Source organism: Barbus barbus (assembly GCF_936440315.1).
Source record: "Barbus barbus genome assembly, chromosome: 7".
NCBI lineage: Eukaryota > Metazoa > Chordata > Actinopteri > Cypriniformes > Cyprinidae > Barbus > Barbus barbus.
This window is the reverse complement of record NC_136735.1, coordinates 34,325,377-34,351,646: the sequence shown is the minus strand read 5'-3', so window position 1 is coordinate 34,351,646 and position 26,270 is coordinate 34,325,377. Positions and strand designations below refer to the sequence as shown.

General features: G+C 37.7%; 1 protein-coding gene across 1 annotated transcript in view; it reads right to left on the bottom strand.

Annotated features, from left to right (window-relative positions):
* nrp2a (neuropilin 2a) overlaps positions 1–21,504 on the bottom strand; it is a 70,231-nt gene extending 48,727 nt beyond the window's left edge. Inside the window, exons 1-3 of the mRNA XM_079421256.1 lie at positions 20,804–21,504; positions 12,076–12,253; positions 1,899–2,080 (exon numbers count right to left, since the gene is read on the bottom strand). Of these exons, the coding sequence (XP_079277382.1) occupies positions 1,899–2,080; positions 12,076–12,253; positions 20,804–20,876 (433 nt within the window). The 5' untranslated portion in view covers positions 20,877–21,504. The remainder of the gene's footprint in view (positions 1–1,898; positions 2,081–12,075; positions 12,254–20,803) is intronic.
* Positions 21,505–26,270: the final 4,766 nt, after the last annotated feature.

Below are 26,270 nucleotides of genomic sequence, written 5' to 3'. Positions count from 1 at the left end.
TAGCGATGGTTATTAATGAAAACTATAACAGTAATATGCATTGTTGCATGAATAATAAACAACTGATCAAATTATCCACCCCTACCTAGAGTAAAGTAGCCTATTAACTAATTTTGATGTACTAAATATGGTATGATTTAACAATAATCATCTTTTACAATCACAAACATCTACATGTCTGTCTCTTTTAAAGTGTTAGTGTATATAAAGAGTTGTATTTGTAGGGGTTATTATAGCACAATTCTTAACCCCAAAGCCAGACCTCACTCATTTTCAAACCCTGGCTACGGCCATGCTAGCAACTACCCAAAACACCTTAGCAACTCTCTAGCAACCACCCAGAACATCTTTAGCACGAACAAACGGGCCTAGCATTTTCAAAACATATCGAAATATAGTTTTCTGATGCCTTGCAAATATGTACTTCTAGCTAGTACAGGAAAATCCCTACAGATGGCTCCAAATGGCTCCAAAGTCCATGCACAAGTTGCCAATGCACTCCAAACTCTAATTCCTCAAGGACGAGAGATCAGAGTCCAATTAAGAGGGCATTCCTGGCATGCTCGCGGAGGGATGAAAAGAGTTAAGTGTCGCCCCTCCCTGCCTTTCCTCTAAACTCAGTTTATTTTATTTTCTTCTCTCTCTTGATGTTTAATTGGTCTGGGAGCGTTTCGGAAACTTTGAGGCAACATTTAAGAATCAGCGTGTCTGACGGCCTTGCAGCAGGACGGAGGAACCGCGACCTTCTGGAACCGCGAGTTAAAGGTCGCAGGAGGTCATTCCGCTAACGAGATTTACAGCGTAACAAGAGCACCTCCAAAATCAACCTAAGCCACTCGTGACCCGCAAAAACCAGCCTGCTCCAATCAACCTTCAATCAAAGGTTGAGGCCGAGTGAGAGTTCACACATAAACACCCCGACCACTGAGTGACGAAAGAAAACAGCTAAAGAAAATGTGTTGCTTGCCTCCACATCTGGAGAGACAGTGACCAAAAAAATCAGGAATTATGTGGAATGTGCCAAGAGTTTCTTTAGAAATATTGCCTCGTTCAAAGGATAAACTGGATTCATTTTTTTTTTGAAATACAGAATCCTAACATTTGCAGAAATCTTGTCAGCAGGACCCTCACAACACATCGACACCAAACACAACTGACACTGAAAGAGTCAAAGCTACACTGTCACTACAGAAGCTGTAAAGTTATTGCCAAACTTCAGAAGTACTGAAATAATAATAAAATCCATGAATATAATGTATAAAAAATGTATAAAAAATAGTGTGTGTGTGTGTGTGTGTGTGTGTGTGGTGTTAAATAAATCTAGCAGAAATCTATTTGTATAAAAATCTACTTTTTATTTAAAACTTTATTTTATTTTAATTTTTTTATTATATATATATATATATATATATATATATATATATATATATTAGTGCTGTCAAACAATTAATCGTGATTAATCGCATATACATTTTTTTAATTAATAAAAACGAATTATATATATATATATATATATATATATATATATATTATTAATTACTTTTTATAAATTTATATATATATATATATATATATATATACATAATTTGTTTTTGAGTATATATTTATATTCATATAATTTATATTACATATAAATATATTTAATATATAAACATAGCATATTTGTCTGAAATATATACATGCATGTGTGTGTATTTATATATACATAATAAACATACACAGTACACACACACACATATATATATATATATATATATATATATATACATATGAGCACATGTGAAAGGACTTGAGGTGAGAATGCTTGAGCTGTTCATTGTCAGGAACAGAAATTTTGCTTGGAAAAAATGTATACGTTTCCTTAACCACACGACAGAAGCAGGATTGAGCTCACTCACCAGTCTTGTAGATCTCGTAGCGCAGGGAGAAGCCGGCACCCTGGTGCGCATAATCAGACACAAACTTGATGTGGATGACGGGACCCGAGGAAATGATGGCAGGAGGAGCAATGTTACTGCAGTGCCTTCCCAGCAGGTCCGCGGACTCAGAATTCCCATCTCGGATCTCTATGAAATCATACCTAGAAGCAAAAAACAGTACATGCATAAATGCTATTTTTGGATGTGTTTGTTTGGCATAATTGTTTGACCAAAAAAAAAAAAAGCCAAATTCTGCAGTGGGATTATTATAGTTAAATAAAACTAAAATTGAAACTACATTTAAAACCATAAAAAATCTTTACTTGAAATAAAATAAACATTAACTAAAATAAAATACTTAAATAAGAATATTTATTTCAGATAAGAGTTATTAAGACATTATTAAATTACACATTTTAAATTAGTTAAACTTGAATAAAATAAATAAGCTAAAATAAATGACAATAATAAGGGACAAAGACACACAACAAAATTACTAACTAAAATGAAAAATAAAAATATAAATAAAAAACTATTTAATAAATATATATGTATATATATATATATATATATAAACTATAATAGCTTCTCAATTATTCTAAAATAACACTCTGCAATAAAAAAAAATCACATTTCAATATGAAATATTTATTTCAAGACAAAATGATCTGAGGTGCTATAATCATGTATTTTGTAGCTCAAAAAAAATGTCTATTTTTATTTCCCCTATGGTGAAATACTTCTTCTAAATTATGGGGTGACCTTTGACCCTCAGTGGACTGCTGCCTTATCACAACAAACACACATTTTTTCATGTCACTTCAGAGACAGACTGAAGAAGCTGTGACAATGACCACCTGTCCGGCCAAAATAATCCCTTAATGTGCGTTGCCCTCTTTTGCCAAAACACTTCACACACAATGTCTAAATGAGGCAAAAGACTCTCAAAAATCCAGCCGGTTGTCTGCATGAGTGCTTCCTTATAATAAATCTGGCCATAGAGAGGCATGAGTCAGACTTCTTCTCACACCTCAGGAATGCTTGCCCCATTTAACCCCTAAACAAGAACAAGATCCCTGTAAACATACGCCATCATTCCCAACCTAACTGCTCTGGAGCACAACAGTGAAACAGTGATTTTATAGCATTTTACTATATTAAACATAAAACTGCACTGGGACTTAGACCATAAACTAATTGTTTTGTCTTGTCTTGTTTTTTGTTTTGTTTTTAATTATTTTTGTTTTGTTTTGTAAAGTGTGTAATCTATGCAAAAACAAACAAGTAAAGTGGCAAACGATGCCCTGCAGTGCATCAAAGAATAAATATCGGTGTTTCTGTCAGTTGAAGGTGCATCGCATCAAAAAGTCAGTGAATCAAGTTCATTGAACTCCCTGAATGAACTGATTCAGTAAATGAATCAATCTTCAAAATGTTACTTGTAAGTCTCAAGTTCTTTAGAAATCCATCACTGCACTAGTGCTTTAAAGTAGCCAGAAACCAAAACACTGATTTGAAAAAACTATAATGGAACACCAAGAACGTTCACTATCTCCAAAGAATTGTACAGATACTCAGAAACACATTGATGTCAGTGAATGTGTCTGCACTTTCCCTACAAACCAGAATAGAACGAAGACATGCTTTGCCTTTTTTAACTTTTCCTTCCCAGTTGAGTCTGAATTATCCCTGGTTGAGGCACATAACTGCTGGCTCCACGTCACTCAGGGAGTGTGTAAACCTGACACGGCCCCGGGCCCCTCAGAATGACATAAAGAGGCAGGTGTCTCTGACTCTTCATTGCTCTGGACCCCCCTGGCCGACCGCACACTTGGAGACTTCAGGTACAGCGGTGTATATTTAGACTTCATACACATTCACAAACAAACTTACATATCCATGCACAGCATCTGAAATCCTTCTAATGCATAAGACTTCTAAAGAATCATTTTAACTTTGAGAACCCTAGACTAGGCAAAACAGGTAAAAATATGATATCTCAATTATTTTCAGGCTTTTTATATGATTATTAATACAAATATTACTTAAATTAGGAAAAAAAAATACTTACTATTTATTTTACTATTTATTTAAAATGCCATCTCAATATTTTCAGGCATTTGATGATATTATTAATATAAATATTATTAAAAATGTTTTTGAAATTTTAGGGGAAAAATTTGATGATACTATGTTTTCCACATTGTTTTTCACTGAATGAACACAAGAAAGAATATTTCACTATTTTTATTTATATTAACCATTTATATCCACAAGCAATAGAAGCAACATACTGAATTATTTAAATATATTAAAAATACCCAGCGTACACCTCCATGAACATTTTAATGAATGGCAGTAACAAACCAGAGTTTTAAATCATCAATGAATTGAAATTTCGCTACTGAAGTTTCAATCATAGACATCATTTGGGGGACAAAGAAAACAAAAATTACCTAATGGAAAACTTAGTGGCTTAATCAAAATCATCACTGTATTCACAATGTATTCAATATATTTAGGGACAGTTTTATTCCTAAAGCTACTGTACAAACTGTACTATAAGTAAAACCACACACACACACACATACACACAAACTCTCACTCACTTTCGTTCTGTGCCCATCTCACCTCAAACACTAGAAAAGCTGGGATGAAGGCTTGTAAACTGTATGCAAGTGTAATTAGGTTGTAATTGATTTTGTAGGGGCTCTTGGCTCCTGGATTAGCAGTGACAAGTAAGTGTGTCAAATGTGGATATTGACCGTCTCTAGACGCCTCCACTTGGCTCCGGTGCATTTTGAGATGCGCTTGAAAGTGGAAACAAACCAGGATGCCCATTGATCAACAGAAATGCCTGGATCACTTATTTACCTCACAAACAAAATGCTTGTATCAATTTCACAGCACTTGTGACTGAACGCAAGAAGCTTTTTCTCATCATCACAGCAATATAACATTGTTTTATAGACGTAAACCTTAAATTGTTTACCGCGGTGCAACAGAGCTGTGATTATGCATGCTAATTATGCACGATTCAATGGTTATTCAGGTGCTACAGGCTGTGATGAAAACTCCCCAGACAGCGGTATGTTTGTAAGTGTGAGCGGGGAAGAGAGGCTTGACACGAGGAGGGCAAAGGCCCCGTGTCCCTGTCTCATGTTCAGACATGTCTTCCTCTCCAATCTCACTTTCTGTCTCCTCTCCCCTCCAGCCTCTTCACTGCTAATTGCTTTTCACACCTATGGTGTTTTTCAAGCATTTTTTTCAGGCCTACACAGTCCCCCGAGGTGTCACTAGCTGCCCTAAAGAGCAGTTTGTCTGAAGAGAGGCACAGACAGACAGATACACAGGGGTACGGATGCTACTATCCATGTTTGTTTGTGCATATACAGTAATACAGCGTGTTTGTTTCTTGGTTCAAATGAAGAGATGTGCTGTAGTGACGCTGGGCGTAACATAAGCCTAGACCCCATTAATCTCTAAACCGCCTGAAACCAACTACCTATACAATAAACAACACTTCAGCATGTGTTTTTAAATCATAAAGACCCTCTGGCTCGCTAAAAATCACTGCTGAATCTTATATTTGGCTCAAGAGCCCATATGCACATATTGTAAATTACAGTGGATGCATACAAATATATGACAGTAATATCAGGCATTGCAGAAACTGCTATAATAATGTGTTCTTCTATGTACCTTATAGCACCATAAACATAACTAATGGTAGACTGGTGCGATATACAAAGGGTAATTATAGACACCATGGTATATATTTCAAAGTACCATGCTTCTGACATATTATGTGATCACTGAATGATGCTATTGATACAGTTCTTTATAAACTGACTTTTTTAAGGAATCAAGTTTTACATTTACATTTACATTTAGTCATTTAACAGATGCTTTTATCCAAAGTGACTTACAAATGAGGACAACGGAAGCAATCAAAATTAACAAAAGAGCAATATGCAAGTGCTATGACAAATCTCAGTTAGCCTAACAGTACACATAGCAAGGTTGTTGTTTTTTATTAAATTAAATTATATAATAAATAAAAAGAAAACAGATAGAATAGAAAACAAATAAAGCAAGTTTAACTATGTTAAATATAATGTAATATAGGGTTAAATTTCAAGAGAACGCAAAAACTGATCAAAAACGCTCGGAATGCAATGTATGTATGAATGAAATGTAAACAATGTAACATGTAAAGTCTGCTGGCTATTAGTAAAAAGTAAAGGATATATCTTACTTCAACTTTCTGTTTTATTATTAAATACATCTTTACATTTCACATCTGACCAAAGTGTAGCTTCCTTGTTGATTCCTGGAAATGTAACTTAGTTGGAACCAAACAGCTATTATGATAGGCTGCATAGCTTATCTTTATTATCCTATGAATATGTCCTGTAGCTCTATCTTTCTCAAACTCAGCTCAATGGCTTTTTCAGAATATAATTCAGTCTGACACACAATCACATTGGCTTTTCAATATCAAATAACACAATGGCCGCTCATTTGAATTCTGCCATGCTTTTAGGCCAGCAGCCGCAGGACGTGCTCCAGGACAGCTCGTCAACCAGCCAAGACACTAAAATTGAAATTAAATAATGCTGAGAGTCTGCATGGAAAGCCGCATGCTCGGGGGGGGGGGGGGGGCCTAATAAGCTATAAGTGCCTGTGAAATATTAAATAGATGCCGGGGAGGGTTCCCAAGGGGGAGGGAGGGTTGCCATCTTCAATCCGGTCGGGAAACAAATAGCATGGCTGTCCGATACACCGCTGACATTTACAGATGACTGGGGTAGACCGCAGGAGCCTGAGGCTTTCATAAACAGCACTAAAACATTTGTGACATTTTTTTCCAAAACTCACACATTTAGGAAAGAGAATTTTCTGGCCTTCCGAGACTCAGCAAGTTCCCGTCAAAACGTGCGGTCTCCCAATTCCCATTATGTTGCCATTGAAAGCCTTAGGCCTTATCAGAATACATTAGGTCCTTTTTTCCATCAAGGATATTAAAACTTTTTTTTTCGGGGAAAATTGGCTTCTCGGGGTAAAGAGAGACTTTTTTAAATCTTTAAATTCCCAAATGTGTCACTTTATACTGCTCCAGACAGATTGCATTTTTTTGAGCTATCAATATCTTGATACACTCTGGGGTTGCTGATATATTTCCAATGCCCTAAAAACATCACTGTAACTGCTGTGTCCTAAAAAAAACATTATTGACCTATTTGAATAATTATGAAATCATTAAGCTACTAAGGCAAGTCTTTGCTAACTTTGATGTATACAATTATAAAGAATTGATATCCAGAAAATTGATTAACTGTGGCCAGTTAGTGGACAAAGGAATAATTTATGTACTTGCTAATAATGCTGACGAACATATAGTTGCATTTCAAACTAGGCTGTGGCTTGAATTGAACTGATATGCAGTCAAAAGCTTTGTGTAGGTATTTTACGACAACCTCCAATAAGACTATAGGAGATGGAAACAATTTATAATGTTCATTGAGCAATTATTGATCTAAGAAAAGCTATTATTATAACTGTTCATCGTAACTGTGGTATTTTTATTTATGTGATGCTCATTTTGTGCACATAACCCCCTGTGGCCTTTGCTCCGCTGACCTTCTTGACCATGACCTCACTCTTCTGAACGTGCTGGCTGCATTGATTCTTCATTAAGGGCAAAGGACATACATTGATCTCTGTCCCTGAGGAAAAGTGGAAATAGGGTGATACCATGCTTGCAGTTTAGAAACGCTGATGCTGCTCAATAGCTTAGCACCTCAAAATCTGCAGATAGCGCTGCATAGTAAACGTGAGAACTTTCATCACTTGAGTAGAGCGCAGACTCCCTTGAGTGATGCAGACTTCATCACACGAATCTGTCTCACTCTTACCAGTAATTCTTCTAGATTCCCTCCTCAGCCCAAACAACTGTCTCTCTGTCAATGTTTTATGTCTGAGAGGTGATTCTCAACCAGATCTGGTTTCGACTTAAGCCCCTCCACTGCAGTACAACATTTAAATCCTTCTACAACAATTTACTTCCTCCTCTATATGCATTACGTGAACTCAGTATTTAGCATTCAGAAGGAACTTGCTGTTTGCATATAGAGTAATATGTTAGGGTGAGAAAATATAATGGAGATCTATTTGGAGAATGATAATGAGGCAAACTGGTTGGAGACCTGAAGTAATGGACTGAAAAAAAATTACTTCATAGACGGACGGACGGACGGACGGACGGACGGACAGACAGACAGACAGACAGAAAGATAGATAGATAGATAGATAGATAGATAGAAGTGCAAAAACAAAGATCACTTCTCACCTCACCGCCCTTTTTCTTTCATCTCAAAGGAGAAGAGTATCACATTAAAGATATGGCCAGATATTTCATTTGCCATTTTTATTGCATCTTTCTCAGATCAATGTGCTCACAGCCCTCTAGGTAAAAGCCATCTGGCTTTGCTCCTGGAATAAAAATTCCCTGCTGAAAGTACCCCGTGAAAAATGTCACTGGATACCACACCTATCCTAACTACATCATGTGAGCCACAAGATGCTTTTTAGAAGCACATTAGTTAGTATGGTTTAGGGCACAAGAAGCTGCTTTGACCTTGTCTAGAGTAAATTGTGCAAGCTAAGCGAAACCGAGGCAGCTCCTCCGAGTAACAGAGACTCCGAGCCAGCACTCATAAGCACAAGGTGAATTAAAATGTGCTTGCTAGTGTGTGTAAGTGTTTGCCATCTAAAAGACGGAGCCAGGCCTTTCAATCATACCTCGCTTAAATGTGCTGACGATGACTCATTGTATATATAGCAAAATACAGATGGACGAGATGCACGCTTGAAGTGGACCATTAGAAAGAGACCAGTTTATGAAGCACAGTAGCGTAAATCATCTGACACCTCTTGCAATTTTTCATCACACATTTCTTTCCACTTTCCTTTCCCTTATTCAGACTGTGAGATGGAGTAATGAGGGTTAAGAATGAGTGTGGTAAATGGACAGTGTGTGTTTTCTGGTATCATAACCTTGCAAGCCACATCTACAAAAGCCCTTACGGCTCAATTTCAGCCCACTACTGAACTGACGGCATATAAACAGCAACATTAATTCCCTGCTGATGTTGAATATCAGCCTCAGATGGACTCTACATTCTCAGAAAAAATCTAACAAAAATTCAATTGTTTTAAATAAAACAGCTTGTCAGTGGGGTAGAACCCATAAAAGGACATTTTTGTACCTTATTTACCCCTAAGGTTAATAAAGGATTCATATTATACTACTCTAAGATACTGATATGCACCTTTTATGCATAGATAAAGTGCAAAGAGTATTGCCCCGGGGACAAGATTTGCACCTAAAGGTACAATTATTGCCCATTGTTTTGGATATTGTGTGGTGCACACAGCAAACAAAAAAAAGAGCTTTCCCAAAATGGCAAACTCTAATCTGATTGGCTAGTTTTACTCAATATCTGCTATGGCACGGTGCACAGCTTTATATCAGTTTGTCAGGAAACCAGACCACTACAATGAGACTTCCAAGGAACTATGTACTTAATTCGCCAAAGTTTGGGACTTTCTTGGCATTTAATCTTTGAAATCAGTTCCAAGAGCTTTGTTTCAGACACTTGCAAGTTGCAAAGTTGCACTTGCAAACATAACCCTGAGCACACCTGAACATTTTCATTACACCAGCCTACTAAGGTCTAAAGGGGCAACCGCACTGACAGCGATTATATTGCTGAAAGTTGACAAGTAGCTGTACTGTTGGTTGTCATATCGTCAACAGTCTCTGTCGCTCATATCGCTTCAGATCGGCCGCTCTGAAATGGCTACATAAGTTGGTTGTTTTACTGCAGGGCTGTCAATTCCTGCTGCTGTCAAGGGGCACCTTGCAGAAGAGTTTAGCTCCAACCCTAACTAAACAAACCTAAGCCAACTAATCAAGGAGCCTTCCAGGCAGGTGTGTCGGAGCTAAACCCTACAGGAAAGTCACAGGACACCTAGTTTTACTGTAACTAACAATTCATTCACACTCTCTCAAGCAACCACCTTTACATTTTCCCCTGAACTAAGAGGCCTGACATTTTCGCCTGTTTTTGGAGTCCAATTGGGAATGTGTTTCAAGGTAATACCTTTCTGAAATCTCTGTACACTCTATCTCATTTAGGAATCCTAATCTGAACAACAAATACAGCCAGAGCTGTCCAACCTGATGAAGCCACCCAAGCAGGAAAAGAGATTGAACATTTGTACACGGCAAATCCAGAATGTTTATTTGGGGAGTGAGGAGGCATTAGCCTGAGCTGTATCAGCAAAAGACATCAGCCACTGAGGTGTGTATTTTTGGTGTCTGTCCTTCTCTCTATCTCTACCACTTTCTCCCAATGTCTCTTCCTTGACTGTTTGGATAAAAGCTCCAAATGTAGCTACCACAAAGCAGAAAGCAGAGAATATCTTGCTTGTTTATACAAACACACACACATACACACACACACACATATATATATATATATATATATATATATATATGAGGACTTGACACATGGCCTAATTTAAATGGTACCCGTATATTCATAGCTGGCTGTTTTTTAGGGGAATCCAACAGATGTAACTGAGCCACACCCTTCGCTGTTGCTGTCATGCACATGGGCGGCCCATGGGGAAGCCACGGCGGGTTTAAACCACTCATAAAAGAAAGTGCTTAAAAACAACATCAATTTCACACCAGCAGGGACAATACAGCCCTGAAGACGACAGATAGTAATTTCAGACAGTAAAATCCCAGACAGTAATTTTGACTAATGTATGCAAAGTACAAGACCATTTGTCATTCGTCGAGTGTGTCTTAATGGAATAGTTCACCCAAAAATGAAAACTCAGTCATGATTTTTTAATTCTCATGTTGTATCAAACCTGTGGGTGAGTATTCTCCTTTTGATTCCCCGGAAGAAAGAAAGTCATACAGCTTTGGTGAGAAAATTATCACAAAAATTTTATTTTTGTGTGAATTATCCCATTAACATTGTACAACTTGTACAGATTTGTCATGACTTTGGGGAATAGATCGCCACATTGCACAATCTACTCAACTCTGTTTCATTACTAGCAGTCACTGCTCCTATTAAAAAGTGTGTATGCCCCTTTATATTTCTACACCCCATTAAAGATTCAAAACCTGAATTCAATTTGAAAACTTTTGCCATCTGTCCAAATGTTAGAAGTGTATCAATCAAGAGTGTCTAATCCTGCTCCTGAAAGGCCAATGTCCTGTAGAGTTTAGCTCCAACTTGCCCCAACACACTTTTCTGGAGGTTTCTGGTCTTGATTAACTAGTTCAAGTGTGTTTAATTAGAATTTGACCGAAACTTTGCAGGATAGTGGCCTGCCAGGAGCAGGTCGGCACACACTTGTTTTAGGATATCCCAAGTCTCATAGCTATACTTTGGTCATGAAGAGCTGATGTTTGATTAGAGATTGAGCTAAACTCTTCAGGACAGTGGCCCTCCAGGACCAGAGTTGCCAATCCCTGTCCTATAGGGTAAAAGAAACAGAGTGACATTGGTAGAACCGATCTACTGGTCAATGTAATGTAAGTCAGACTCTGAGAAGCGAGAGCCTATGGATGATAGTAATTAATTTTACAGCTGAGGGGAAACAGTTCCACAAAAAGCTTTCTAGACGACCCCCTTTCCCAGTGACAGCTGCACTACATCCCTGCGTAAGCCCTTTAGGCTCGCTCTAAACCCTATTATATCTCTCTTAACTTCACCCTGAACGTAATTCCTCTCTTCACATAGTTCCACCTCTCCGGGTTGCTTTTTCTCCCAAATCCTTCGTACCACTATCTCTTTCTCACACATCCTCTCTATCCCTTCCCCCTGACTTACATCTTTCTCTCTCATCTGAAAAATTATGTGTATTCGACGTCTTCCTCTTTAACACTCTCTTTTCCCTTATCTTCCACTTTGCCTCATCAACAATTCCGCACACAGGGCAGGGTTTGCAAATGCTCCATTGGAGGTACATTAATTGCATGCACATGCTTATCGTTCCATAGGACGAGAACTTAATTTCACCCTTTTTTCCAGCTAATTTTCTTTATCCCAGACTTTCTTCTCACCTGCAATCCAGTCGTTCCAGCTCAAAGTGGGGGTTGAAGTTTAGCACGATGCGTTGCGAGGGTTCGGGTGCGCTGATCACCCACTGGCAGCTCTGATGGGGTGGGTATTCCAGAGGGTATCCTGGAGATGTGATGTAACCAGCATTACTGGCATCCATCTGGCCTCCGCATGTTTCAACTAAGACAAATGGGAGATAGACAAATAGAAAGAAAGTGAGGTGAAGTAAAGTGTTAGATAAGTTAGTTATTAGCCACATACTTAACGCTAATTTGGTCAAGCATTGCGGCGTGAACTTAAGGCAAATTAAATACATAAATCACAAGAGCTACCAAATTCCTGAGCGAGCACTTCATGGCTACTAGGAATACTTGTCAAAGCACATGAGGGACAAAAGCAATGCTATATGAAGTTACAACGGTCATTAAATCAACATTAGTCCTACTGAGTTCATTAATACAAGTTCTTGCAAGAAATTGTTGCATGTTGGATGATGTCACAGAGGCCTCTTGAAAATGCATCTCATTATAGAAGTTGGTTGAGAAAAATGGTTGGGAATGCTGACTTAAAGCTAAAATAACATCTCCCCAATGGAATTGGTATATAGATACTGTATTTCTACAGTAAATAAAGCTTATAATTTGGCAATTCCATGACATTGTGCCCACATTTCCAATTACTTTATGTTCTTTTAGGCTATCCCACAATGTTAATGTAGAAGTCTGGAAGCATTCAACACATTTCCGATGCTCTCTACAAAATATAAAAGTCCACCGCAGCCAACTCTGAGACAGGAAGTGACACGCAGGTCTCTTCTCTGGAGGTTCAAGAGGTCACCCCCAAAGCTGCTATGGGATCCAGCATAACAAAGCCTTTCTTCTACCTCCTCACCCAATGTGGTTTCTCTGTTATCTTCACCAAACACTCCTTCCACATGCTAGCGTTCATCCTAACATGCACAACAGCCCTATATCATGCCGCCCTCACACATAGAGGATATCACTCTGGTCATTATTATTCTAAATGGAGCTAAGATTAGGAGACAGAAATACTGGTCTTTCACCATGACAACCGTGCAGTGATGGGTTTTTAACCGCATACCAGCCGGATGGGTTAAATGCAGAGGACAATTGGGTCACCATACTTGGCCACACGTCTTTTCACTTTCACTTTCTATTTTATGAAGCTACAAGAATACTTTTGGAAGAGAAGAAATTGTTGAATAAAGTCGTTATTTTAGTTTTCTTTGTGCACAAAAAGTATTCTTGTTGCTTCATTAAATTACGGTTGAACCTCTTATGTCACATGGACTATTTTAATGGTATCCTCACTACCTTTGTGGGCCTTGAACATGAAGTTGCATTGCTGTCTATGGAGGTTCAGAAAGCTCTCGGATTTCTTCAAAAAAACATCTAAATTTCTGTTCCGAAAATGAACTAATGTCTTATATGTTTGGAATGACATGAGGGTACATTTTCATTTTTGGGTGAACTATCCCTTTAATATTCAGCATGTTTCTTGGAAATATTGTCTGAATTGGTCATCATTTTACAGGTTTTCCCCCATGTCCTTTATGCACTTTATATCCAGTCAGTCTTTTGTAAAATCCCTTAACTAACAAACACCAGTTCCTGCATGACATCATCCCTTAGGAAGTGTGGTGAGAAAATAGCAGCTTAAAAAAATCAACTCTTACACATTTCATCCTGGTTCAAAAAGATATATCAAATTAAGCTTTATACCATACTCAAGTAAGCTATCTGTCACTCCCTCATTTAGCAGTGACTAACTTTAGCTCTTCATTTCAGTCCTGCTCGTTTTGTGCAAATAAATAATCACATTAAACAGAATAAAGCTGAAGTGTCTGAGCTTGACCTGTGCATATTTTATAAAAGAGAAGCATATTCATTTTTAAAGCTACAGAGTTAAAAACGTACTGCATGAAAGGAATGACTCAGACATTGAGAGTATGGGTACACATGATTACTGCCATTAGCCTTATGAGAAGACAAACCTGAAGATTACATTTTCTGTATGATAAAAATGTACACCTCCACAAAAGGTGAGTGGAACTGGCTAACACGCTTATGTTTAGCAGGATACATCACAGCACACGTCGGAAAGGGAAAGTGGAAATAGTGCAGGTTCAGAGAGGAAGAGGGTGGTTTGATTGACAGTTCTGGGTCTGATGTTGGCTTCTGCAAATACACAGATAAACACGGCTGTCTAGCTAGCGTTAGGAAAACTCCTCCTCTTTCTGACAGAACAAACTTCATGACTACTTTGCCCTCATCCCATATGTTCCTAGCATATATCAGAATCAATACCAGTGGGCACATTTCTAACATCGCATTAGGTATACAATCATAAACCGGATGAGAACAGATGGGAGTCTCTAATATTTAAGCAACATAGGAATAGCGATGCAGCCAGGGAGAATCAGACACAAAAATGAGACACAAAGAGACTCAACCCCAAATGCAAACTCCAGAACTCTCAATATCTAAGAATTTTCTGCAAACTTGTGAAATTGCCCTTCAAAAGCAAGCTGCAGGGCATCCTAAAACCACGTTAAAGATCTTCAGCGCTATGCATTGGTGTGGTGGAAAATCTTGAGACAAGGAGTTGAGTATCGCCTGAAGCCAAGACTCCCATTCGTGCCAGTCATAAGAGCCGGAATAAAAGGTATAAGGGTGGTTGGGACTTCTTTCAAGTGTTGACATTTCCACTGCTATTATGTCTTTTTAAAAGGTACACTTAAAATGAGGTGGCATTTATTAAGGCAACAACCGAATCCTGCCAAACCTTTTCAACTACATCCTCTGAAGGGGAAAAGCTAGCAAGTAAAATGTGCATGTAATAAATATGTACAAACACATACTATTTTCTATCTATCTATCTATCTATGCATGTGTCCATCTGTCTAAATTAAGCTAGAAATGACAGCGAAAACCATTTAAATAACATTTATTATTGTTATTATTATTTGCATTATATTGAGGATTTTTGTGTTTACAGTCATCATAAAAATAATGTCACGTTGCAAAAAAAGGTCCTAAAAATAGGTTTCATTTTCTCCTCTTATTTTGTGCTGAAGATGTCTTGACAGTTCCTTTGCAGCCCTCCTACCATGAATTCCTCACCTCATCTCGGTATTATTGCCCAATATATTACAGGAACACAAAAGGACAGACAGATAGCAATCATTCTAGCATTTTCATTCTGTCTGCATGTATTCTCTGGCTGTGTCTATCGCGCTATTGTGTGTTTTCAGGGAAGAGGGTCCTGAGGATAAAACCATGAGGGGGGATTTTGCGAGCTCGGCACTTTTTTAGACAGATCTGTCCTTTCATGTAGAGAGACAGAAGGGAGAGGGGCTACAGACAGCCTCAAGAAGAGATTTCAGACCTGGTTGCTGGAATGAAGAAAGAATAAAAATAAGGTTTGTGTAACTTTAAATGGCTTGCTCATCCCAAAATAAATGATTTACTCACCCTATGTAATTTCAAATTCACATTTTTCTTTATTTTCACAAAAACAGATGTTGAGATGGGAATGATGACAAACAAATATGAGCAAAAACATCCATAAAATCTGCATAAACATATGTGTGCCATCTTTTCTGTAAGGAACAGACTGAACAGACTGGATCACTTGTTCGGTGCATCTGTGAGAACAAATCATTCAAACCAGTTTTGAGAACCAAATTAACCAATTCACTCAAAAGATTTGACATCTAAAATAATATTTCGTTCATACTGCACATCACCATTTCAAACGTCACATCCCTGGCTCTTCTTCGCACGTTCATGAGAGAAGTAACTATGTCCGGTTTGCAAACAGATCATTCTTTTGAGTCAAACCTTTTCAATTAATCCAGTTTACCAGTTAAACCAGTCTAAAAAAATTGTTCTCATATCAGACCGGTTTACCTCTCAGGTTCGACTCACAGACTCCGGTGTGATACGGTTGCAGTGGTTAGGGATCACTGGAGGGAAAGATTACCAGTAAACAATGACTCGTATTTCAGTCTGAAAGTCAAACATGTTTAGAACAACATAAAATGTGAGGAAATAATGACAGATTTTTCTTTTTTTAGTCTAATCCTTTAATAACATGAGGTTCTAGTTGATGCTTTTAAAGACTAAAAGAGTCAAAATGTCAAAAAACAAACAAAATGGATCTAAAATGTACAGCCGAACCAGACACGAATACCTCTGTGTGTTAATGTTTTGAGCGCACACCCAGATGTTTTGTTCTTCTCTGCTGGTATTAATTTCTATTAATGGAATCATCGCTGTGCTGAGCTGTCACTGTGGCGATAAGTTGCATCTATGTAGAGAGACCATGATATATCTCCATCTCTCTCACCCGCTCTGTTTCTCTCTCCATCCTTCCATTCGCACCTTAATTAAAAAGTGCTGTCACCCGCGGTGAGGAAATCAGCACTGATCCATTCATCCTTACCAAAGCTTTCTCACTCACTCTTTCTCATTCTCTCTTTCTCACGAGTCTCACTACCATCTAAGCACTCACCAAAAGAGTCCAACAGTCGTCCATATGAAATTAATTTCATTTTATTCCTCTTACAAAGCTTTCATATGGCTTCAGGAGACGTGAAATATGGCGCACAAGTCATATTGACCACTTTTATGATACTTGATCTGCCTTTTCCATATAGGTTTGTAAAAACATGAGGGTGAGCAAATGATGACAGAATTTTCAGTTGAATTATCCCTTTAAAAAAACATTGAATGTTTCATTTTCATGACGGAAATGTTTTGGTTTTGCTTTTTGGAATGGATTCCACACCTTTTAATTTCTTTATAAAAGAGCTACCAAGCTTCACAAGGAGCACTGTTAGAGCATTATAAACCACAAGATTAGACGTCACTATCCAATAAATAACTAAATGTATTAATAGTAATCACAGTACGTTTATTAGACCAACTTTAGGGTGTTTCTAAAATTACGTGGAATTCAAATGCTGTACGGTCACAGGTGTCCACAGGTGTGTATTCTACAAAAACTCAGAAACGCAGTTCATCCAGTCAGATTTTAGAGATTTTATAATGCACTTCAGTCACCAATTCCCAGTGTACATCTGATCGTGCATCATAAATTTTACAGTTATGGCTCACCGAAACTTCTGCGGTGCCCTAATTTACAAACATCAATGTGTCACGTTGTCTGTCTTCCCTCTCACACCCACACTCATGCTCCACTAAAAGCTCAAAATGACACTAACTAGGAGGGGCCGTTTCAATTATTTATGATATTTTTAATTCCTCCTCGATTGAAGCAATCCAGGGAGTTCTCAGCACCCACTGTCTCCGCAGGGATTGATCCGGTCGTGGTTTCCTGGCCCCAAATGCAAATTTCTGACCTTCTTTTCGGAGCAGAGACTGCTAGCTACTGCATAGATTAGTATTTCTCCTATTCACGAAACCCAGAAAAATAGGATGAAACGGCATACACAACCACTCGGGGTGTTGAAGATGAAAAGAAGATGTGTGTAGTTACGTGTGTGCGTCTTTCTGTCTATTTGCAGGAACGCTGGGAAGAACTAAGTGCTTTGTTTGTTCACATGAAGTATTTATATGTCTCTTTATCCTTTAATCAGGTGTGTCAAGCTAAAGTGGACACAAAAAAGTTGTCCAAGAGGTAAAGAAAAGCTGCTAACATTTGCAATTATCATAATTACTAAAACTACAACGCTGTTCAGTGATTTGAACAAACCCTAAAAAATTAACTTTGGTTAAACTGTTTTTGCTACAAATATGAACAAACTGTGCAGCTTGGAGATCAATCAGATGTGGGAGTTTACCTGGCAGCTGATAAAATATGCATAAGCATCCCGTAGAAGGACTAAATATCATGGAAGTGGGTACTTTATCAGTAAGTTACCACCAAAAACATCCTAGCAAAAGCATAGAAACACACTATATACCACCTCTGAAACCACATAGCAACACCCTGGCAATCACCCATTACATCCTAGCATAATGGCAGCATGTTTTGCATGTGCAAACACCACTCAAACACAGTAAAAGGCAGTTTAATATGGTCTTTTTCCAAAAACAAGGTGAAATATTATAGATTTCTACCTCTAAATAAGTTACTTAAAAACTTAAAATACACAGTAAAAAATTTAACAGGATAAAATGCATCAGTGCATCAATTTTGAACTAAGTTAAATAGTAAGCACCCTGGATGGATTTGTTAAGAAGGTTCCAGATTTGAGGTGTTTGACAAGATGTAAATAGGCACAATTAGAGAGGCAGGTGAAAATAGTGTTTTTGACAATAAAATAAAATATGCCACTGCAACGACACTGTTAACACATGGACAGTCTGATATCACTCTATGTGGGTCAATGTGTCACTTTTTGGCCAGGACAAGACAAAAAACTGAGAAAGGCCCCTAAAGGCATGGATCTCACACAAGAGATGCTGTGTCTTTGTTGTCCATAATTCAGTGCATTGTGTTGCGCTTGTTGCAGCTCGATGCTGCTCTGGGAGGGGGGCGTTACAGAAGTACCTACGAGAGCGCTGCATGTGTACGGTTTCAGGCTCCGGTCCAAATGGGTTTTTCAACACCCAACCTTAAAATAATGGCATAATTGTCTGCAACCATATATGGGCTTGCAAATCAAAACTGTTTACACAAATTACCCCCAGAGTAAATATGAAAACAATTATCAAAATGTAATTGCAGGCGTTGCTAATGATCACAGAAAATAAACAACATTGTAAAATGCCATCTCTATTCAACTGCTCAACTCTGCACTTCAAACAGTGCAAGCCCTGTTTTTTAAAGCTGCTTTAGTCTAGCAACTTTAAAGTGGTTATTCCTAATAAGCAATATCATTTGCAATGCATAAGCCAGCTGCTCCAATGATGAAAGTTTGTAGCCTATCTGTCAAGAGCAATAATGCAACAATGGCAGAGAGCCTAAATCAAGCCACAGTAAGCAAGTAGGGTTCATTCATTCGCAGCTGCAACTTTCCATTATTTGAAGACCTTTCACCACTAACTCTAGCTGCTTCATCATTTTTTCAACCTGTTGGTCTAAAACTGCAGGTGCTGCTGCACTGTAAATAAACGAATGCTCTTTGAGAGGACCAGAGCATAGAGATGACTGCACAAAAACACCACTAAGAAGTGTATTATCACAACACCTCAGTAACTAAGAGGTTTTGAGTCAAATGACCAATTACAAAATTGCTTATTTTCTCCTAATAGTCTTGCTGTTATCGTTAAAATTAACGATGTATTGTTGGCAATATCTGTGAAAACAATCTCCTGTGGAAACTTGGACGACATTGTGTTGTTGCAGCCTGATCACTTCTGCTTATTTCAAAGCTTCTAATGAACCATTGTTTTGTTATTCCGGGAGAAATGGGCGAAACACGTCGTAATTAACAGCAATGCGATACGTGTTTTGTAGCGCGCTCTGAAGTCCGCTCGCGCCGTGACTGCGTTTTCCCCTGAAAACCCCTTATGAAGACCAACAATGACCGACAACAAGCACGTTTGAAAACGTGGGCAACGACTGCTACTATGAAACGGTGAGGAACCAAATATACAAACACCTCTGGGTCGACTTTTTAAAGGAATCCTTGTCAGTAAATTTCATCTACTGAGGTTCCTCTCCTCCGAAATGATCTTTTGCCTTTTCTGCCACAGTTATCTAACCTAATTTGTGGTATAAGGACAGTTTTGTAGTTTTCTCGTCGTTAGTGGTGAGTATTCCTATTTGACACTATAACTGAACAATATTGACACTTAGGCTACTTTTCTGAAACAGTATCAAATCCATCAGTATCTATCGTTCTGCATAGGCTACACATTGGCTACGGCAAAGGTAGGCTACAATCAGAATACTGCAAATATGTTAGATGAATATCATAATCATTCAGTTGCATACTATAGGCTATACATATCTAGTACTATAACTCTGCCATGATATCGCCAGAAGCCCAAGAAACTTCACATAATGGTGAAGTCAGATGAAACCTGCTAGTTTAGACCCAAAATCATGTTCGTTACACTTGCGATGTCGTGATATATATATTATTTACACTGAATATGGCTTAATTTCATGATCTGGTTTCTGCAGTTCTCTCTTAAAAATGGATTAGGTATATTTTTTTATATAAAGACCCATTTGCTGTATCTTCATGGTTAGAAAAGGTTCTTGATATTTAGATTCTGGGCATTTATATCTACATAGGTTAATGATTTATTGGAGGAACTTTTTAAAAAAGTTATTCGATTAGGCTTTAAAGCCTTTATCATTGAAATCGGTAAAGTTTTTTAGTTACTTTTTATGATTACATATACATTACACCCCAGTTTGGTCTGGAAATCTTAAATTGTCCAGATTCCTAAGTCAGAATGTCTCTGTGACATGAAACTATCTTTAAAAAAAAAATTAGAGTCAGCAAAGTACTTATTCTAAGGATGTAAGACTGGGCTCAAACAAAGTGTGTCCCTTTTATTTGTGTGGCTGCTCCTTGTTAGATATAAATCTGCTCTTTTCCCCCTCTAAATAAAACCAGAAGCTCTCCTTTTCTCAGCATGGTTTGCCTGGACAGCAGAAACACACGTCGCTTCGCTTCGCCAGGAGAGAAATCTGCTTGCCATTTGCGGATAGCCTCACTGGATGGGAATTTAGACACACACATACCGTTATGAAAGCTAAAGAAAAAAAAAGAGACAAACTTACCCTCTGTTGCGCCGACTTTCAGAGCGAAGCAAAAAATAAATGCAATCCCTTGGTGAGATATCCAGAAATCCATCTTTCCAAATATGCGCTGCCTTGAAGAAATGACCTGTATTCAACTAGTGATCTTCTTAAAGGAACAACCCGATAATACAGAGAGAGAAAAGAAAAGAAAACGAGCCTTTTTGTCTATACAGTGCTCAGAATTTCATATTCAAATGCAGTTCTGTTGAGCCAAATGCGCACAGCAAATGCAAATTGTGCATAACATGATCTATTTCATGTACTCATAAAGTCATGTTTTGTCATAAAACAGCCGGCTTTTCCTCAAATAATACTACATTAGAGGTCTGTATTCCGTTATAAAGCCGTCACGGATTTGCGTGCGTTATTGCGCTCCATTGCCTTATTGGTCTCCGATGGTTTGATAAAGGTTTCCGCTGGGATCTCTCCCTTAATCGTCCGCTTAAAACACGCTGCCCTCCTGGTTTAAATGTTCTGATATCTTCTTGCCCTCGTAAGTCATTCAGTCATACTCGGGAGGCACCAAGTTTTGTCCAAACTGCCAGACAGGAGTGAGATTTCGTTGCGCGCAGAAGCGTGTTGAAGCGCACTGCTGTACTCGCGCAGAGCTGTGGCAGCGCGTGTGGATGTGCTGGAGAGCGCGAGTGAGTGTGTGTGTGTGTGTGAGTGAGTGAGTGAGTGAGTGAGTCAGTATGTGTGTAATAGCATTTCTGAGCGGTGCAGCTATCGCATTACACTGAGCTTTCTTGGCCCGCCTCCCCTCAGTCACTGATTAGAGAACATCTCTCTCTCTCTCTCTCTCTCTCTCTCTCTCTCTCTCTCAGTGTTGAGAAGTCCGGTTCATTTTAGCGAATCGGTTCGTTCAATGAACGGATCCATAGAATCGGTCATCGTTCAAAAGTTATCAGAAGTTGCATTCAAATGAGTCGCTAATAGATCACTAAAATGAATGATGGTGAATCATCCCTGCTTCTTTTGCTAAATTGTAAGAGTTGTTTCATTTCAATGAAAAGATACATAGAAACAGTCATCGCTCAAAAGTTACCATTAGCGCTTAAGATTAGTAGTAGTAGTAGTTTAGTAGCAAAATAAATATAAACGGTAAAAGTCATTTCTTAAAAGAGTTTTTAATGTTAAATCATCCATCTTTCTCTCGAGTTCTCACAGCTCTGACAGGCTGATTCATTTTAGCGAATCACTTTCAAACAAGTAGTTCAAAACGATTAATCGGTTAGGTCATTTCTCAAATGGGATTATAGATTAAGTTTATCATTATTATACAAAAACAACTGCCGAATGCAGCAACCGACCAATCAGAAGTTTTACATAGTCATGTGATTATCACTATGTTTTCAAACAAGACACATTGTGTCAATATTCTCTCTAAGAGTCATGTGATATCTGTTTCAAAACAATGCTTCATTTGTGAATAAAACACCAGCACTCGCTTTCTCTCTCTCATTCTCTCTCACACACTTGTGTATCTCATCAGTTGCCAGTAACTCAGGCTCACACACACACACACACACACACACAAAGCTACAGTGTATGTTATTTTTGGATTTTGACTGGCCTTCCTCTCTAGAAATAATACACAGCCTGAAATGCAATTAACTTTCAAGATATCACATGATATGATGAAACCATGATAAATCATACAAATTCAAGTTCACCTTTCTAGGAAGGTGGCTGGTACTCAATACAAATGCAAAGTTCATAGTCTTGCCCACGTGCATAGTAATGGTCATTGTGATATGAGGCAAGGTGTGCAATGCACAATTACATGAGGCAACGTGTGGCAATGTTTATTTCATGTTTTGCCATAGCTCCGAAATCTCAAGTCAATGCGTGATTTGACCTGCAGGGGGACAGACCTGACCACAGGACCTGAACAACATGGGTCGTCAAGGGCAGAGCAGGAGCATAGCCAGAACTGTCGACCTTCACAGCAGTTGGACTAGATGAATGTCTGGTGCATAGCCATTCCTTCCTGATGAACTAACATTTCACAGTTTCTTATTTCAAAAAATCTCATCTGTTTATAGTGTTAAAGGATACATTGAGGATTTTGTTTTTCTTTGACATTACTCATACATAATGCCTATGTTCACAAGAGCATATAACATACAGTACTACTCTTATTATTTTTGCAGTATAAACACATTACCAGAAAAGTTTGGAATTATTAAGACGTTTTAATGGTTGTGGGTCTTTTATGCTAAAAGTGTGTACAGCAATGCATTTAAAATGCATGTTAATACATTCTAAAAGGTACATGCAACATGCAGCTTGGATTTTTGTTAAACCCTTATATTAATTATTCCATAAAATAATGAGCTTTAAATCTCTTTTAATCATGGAAATACTATTTTAGGATGAATGTAATATAAGTGAATTTTACTGCATGTAGATTACCATTCAAAAATTTTGGTTTGGTAAGATTCTTTTTTTTTTTACAGAAGTCTCTTCTGCTCACCAAGCACTTATTTGATAAAAATACAGTAAAAACAGTAATATTGTGAAATATTATTACAACTTAAAACAACTATTTTCCATTTTAGTATATTTTTAAAATGTAATTTATTCCTATGATGCAAAGCTGAATTTTCAGCATCGTTACTCCAGTCTTCATTGTCATATGATCATTAAGAAATCATTCTAATATGCTGATTTGCCATTTTGTAAATATTTTGTAACATGTCTTAATTGTCATTTTTGATTAATTTAATGCATTCTTGCTGAATAAAAGTATTAATTTCTCTTAAAAACAATAAGAATCTTAATTACCCCAAACTTAATTTGAATTGTAGTGTAGAATGCATTGTAATCAATTTGACCTTCCCCTTCCAGTGTGACAACTGAACCCAAATTAATTACAGCAGTGATCTTTATGACTGATTATTTGAGCCAAAAGTTAGTACTTGAGCTGAATTATACATGCAAGTTTCACAGATGATTACTGAACACTGACATGCAACGTGACGAGATCATGTAACAACAGTGTAGCATAAAATTTGAAACTTAAATCATTTAATAATATCTTCTTCATTTTAAAAGAAGCATACAGTGAAGTATTCAGTGCCTTAAAGCCACAACATGCATGTCTTTTGTGTACGGTTTAAGGGTTTAAGGTGTGTTTCTCAGCCCATTGGCACGGACTAAACGAGAACCGTAATCTAAGGCTGAAATGTCGTATGTTTCTGGACCGGCGGCCACAGAACAGAACCACCCAACCCAAGCCAAGCTGCTCTACAATCAAAAGCTCTAACTACAGACACAGAGGTTTTTTAATGACATAGCAGAGCTATGCCATGCCGAAAATACTTCACTGAGAACTGCTTTTGGGAAGGCCTTCACACCAGGAATTTACAGTAGGCAAGTGGAAGGACAGATTTTCATGCAACACGCAGCAGCATGTTTGACATTCAGTTTTAGTACTGATGACTCAAAAAGGCCAATTTATTGTTTTGCTAGACTTTGTTTTTATGCATTTATGCAAATTTTAGTTAACTTTAAGCAGACAAGGTCAGGGTGCTTTTTCTGCCATGGTCTAAAAATCTAAAATGATGATAATAAAAACATGCTAATAATCACTTCAGATATTTCCATGTGATTTATGGGGAAGAGCCAATCCAACAGATGCCATTTATACATATATGCAAGCCTTAAAGGTACACTATATTGCCAAAAGTATTGGGTCACCCCCTTCTAATGAACATGTTTGACAACTTTAGTAATTTCTATGAGTACAAATCTTAATGTTTAAGCATATAATGATATTCAACGGAATTGTGTGCTTCTAATTTTATAGCAACAGTTTGGACAGGACCCTTTTCTATTCTAACATGACAGTGTCTCTGTGTATAAGACACGGTTCAAAAAGAAATGATTGATTCAGTCAGTGTGGAAAAACTTGACTGGTCTGCAGAAAGCCAAGTCCTGATCCCAGCTGAACTCCTCTGGTGTGACTTTATATGCAGATCTTGAGCCAAAAACTCATCACCAAACACCAATGACTTGTACATAAGGGTGCTGTTGTTTTAGACACATCCAAAACTGTTGCAACAGAGATGGAAATACAATTTTTAAATACATGAATTATGTTTCCATCTTTGTTGCCACTGTTTTATTAGTGCCTTTTTCTGTTCTAAAGAACAACACTTTTGCCCTTATAGTGTCTATACAAGTCATTGTGTTTGGTGATGAGTTCTTCATAGAAATTACTAAAGCAGTCAAGTATGTTCATTAGAAGGGGGTGACCCAATACTTTTGGCAATGTAGTGTATATTAGCAAGAATGACTCATTTAGAGGTTGGAAGTGGTTGAACTACGTGGATAAAGTCAATTGTAGTGCAAGAACAAATAAATGGACGAGACATTTACATAAGAGGTATGCATTTTTTCCAGAGTGAATTTCAATGATATAACAATATGTAAAGTTTAGTTTGTGACATTAAATAAAGTCAGTAAATGCATCTTGAAGCATTTCAGTTGACAGAGTAACTTACAGATCTGAAAAATGTATATATATAAAATATATATAAACTCAGTCATACATGGGGTTTTTAAGAAACATTATAAATCAGCACAATGATGTAAAGAACTGAATGCATGTGTTCTAATCTGTAAGCCCACTAGCAATTCAACTAAGTTTTATTTAATTTCATTACTGCATATATTACAAAGTTCTTTTGAATCAATTCACGCGGACACATAAACACGAGCATTTCATCATGCTTGAATTGACTACAAATGTAAGTTTTGCTTGACATTTTCAAGCCAAGCTTGAAGTAACCTATTCAGTGAAAAGAATAGGCTTCTTTCTACTTCACCACAAAATAATTTTTCCAGTGTGTGTGTGAGGAACAGAGAGCCATGTGTACAATTGGCCATCAGGTCTGTCTCACTTAACACCCTTCTCTACACAGAAGCAATGGCAGGGCTTCAAAGACTATGAGGTCACATCCTGTTTCACTCCATAAGCCTGCTGTCAGTAACCTCTGTTTGTTTTATCTACAAAAAATACATCTTTGTTTTAAATGAAGTTTGAGACTTTCATTTTTCTTACCATACAACACTAAGGGGTTGTTTTTAACCTCCTTGAATTTGTAATAAAAAAAATCTTGTGTCACAACAGTCCAAGACGTCAATCTGACGTATATGAACTGAACAAAATAGCCAAGACAGAAGGTAAGATGCATCCTGTGTGTAATCGGTTCACATGAAAGTACGTATGATTCAATGAATTTCCCGATGGGTCCTTGTGTTGCACGACTGCATAAACACACACATGCACACTCAATGCGTGTTTATTTCTTGTGGCATCGCAGACACTCAGAGGAACTTCAGTATTTACGTAAGCATATGAGTCATAGCTACTTCGTAACAGGTCAACATTAAATATCCATTCATACAGCCCTCTGCTACATTATTACACATCACATTT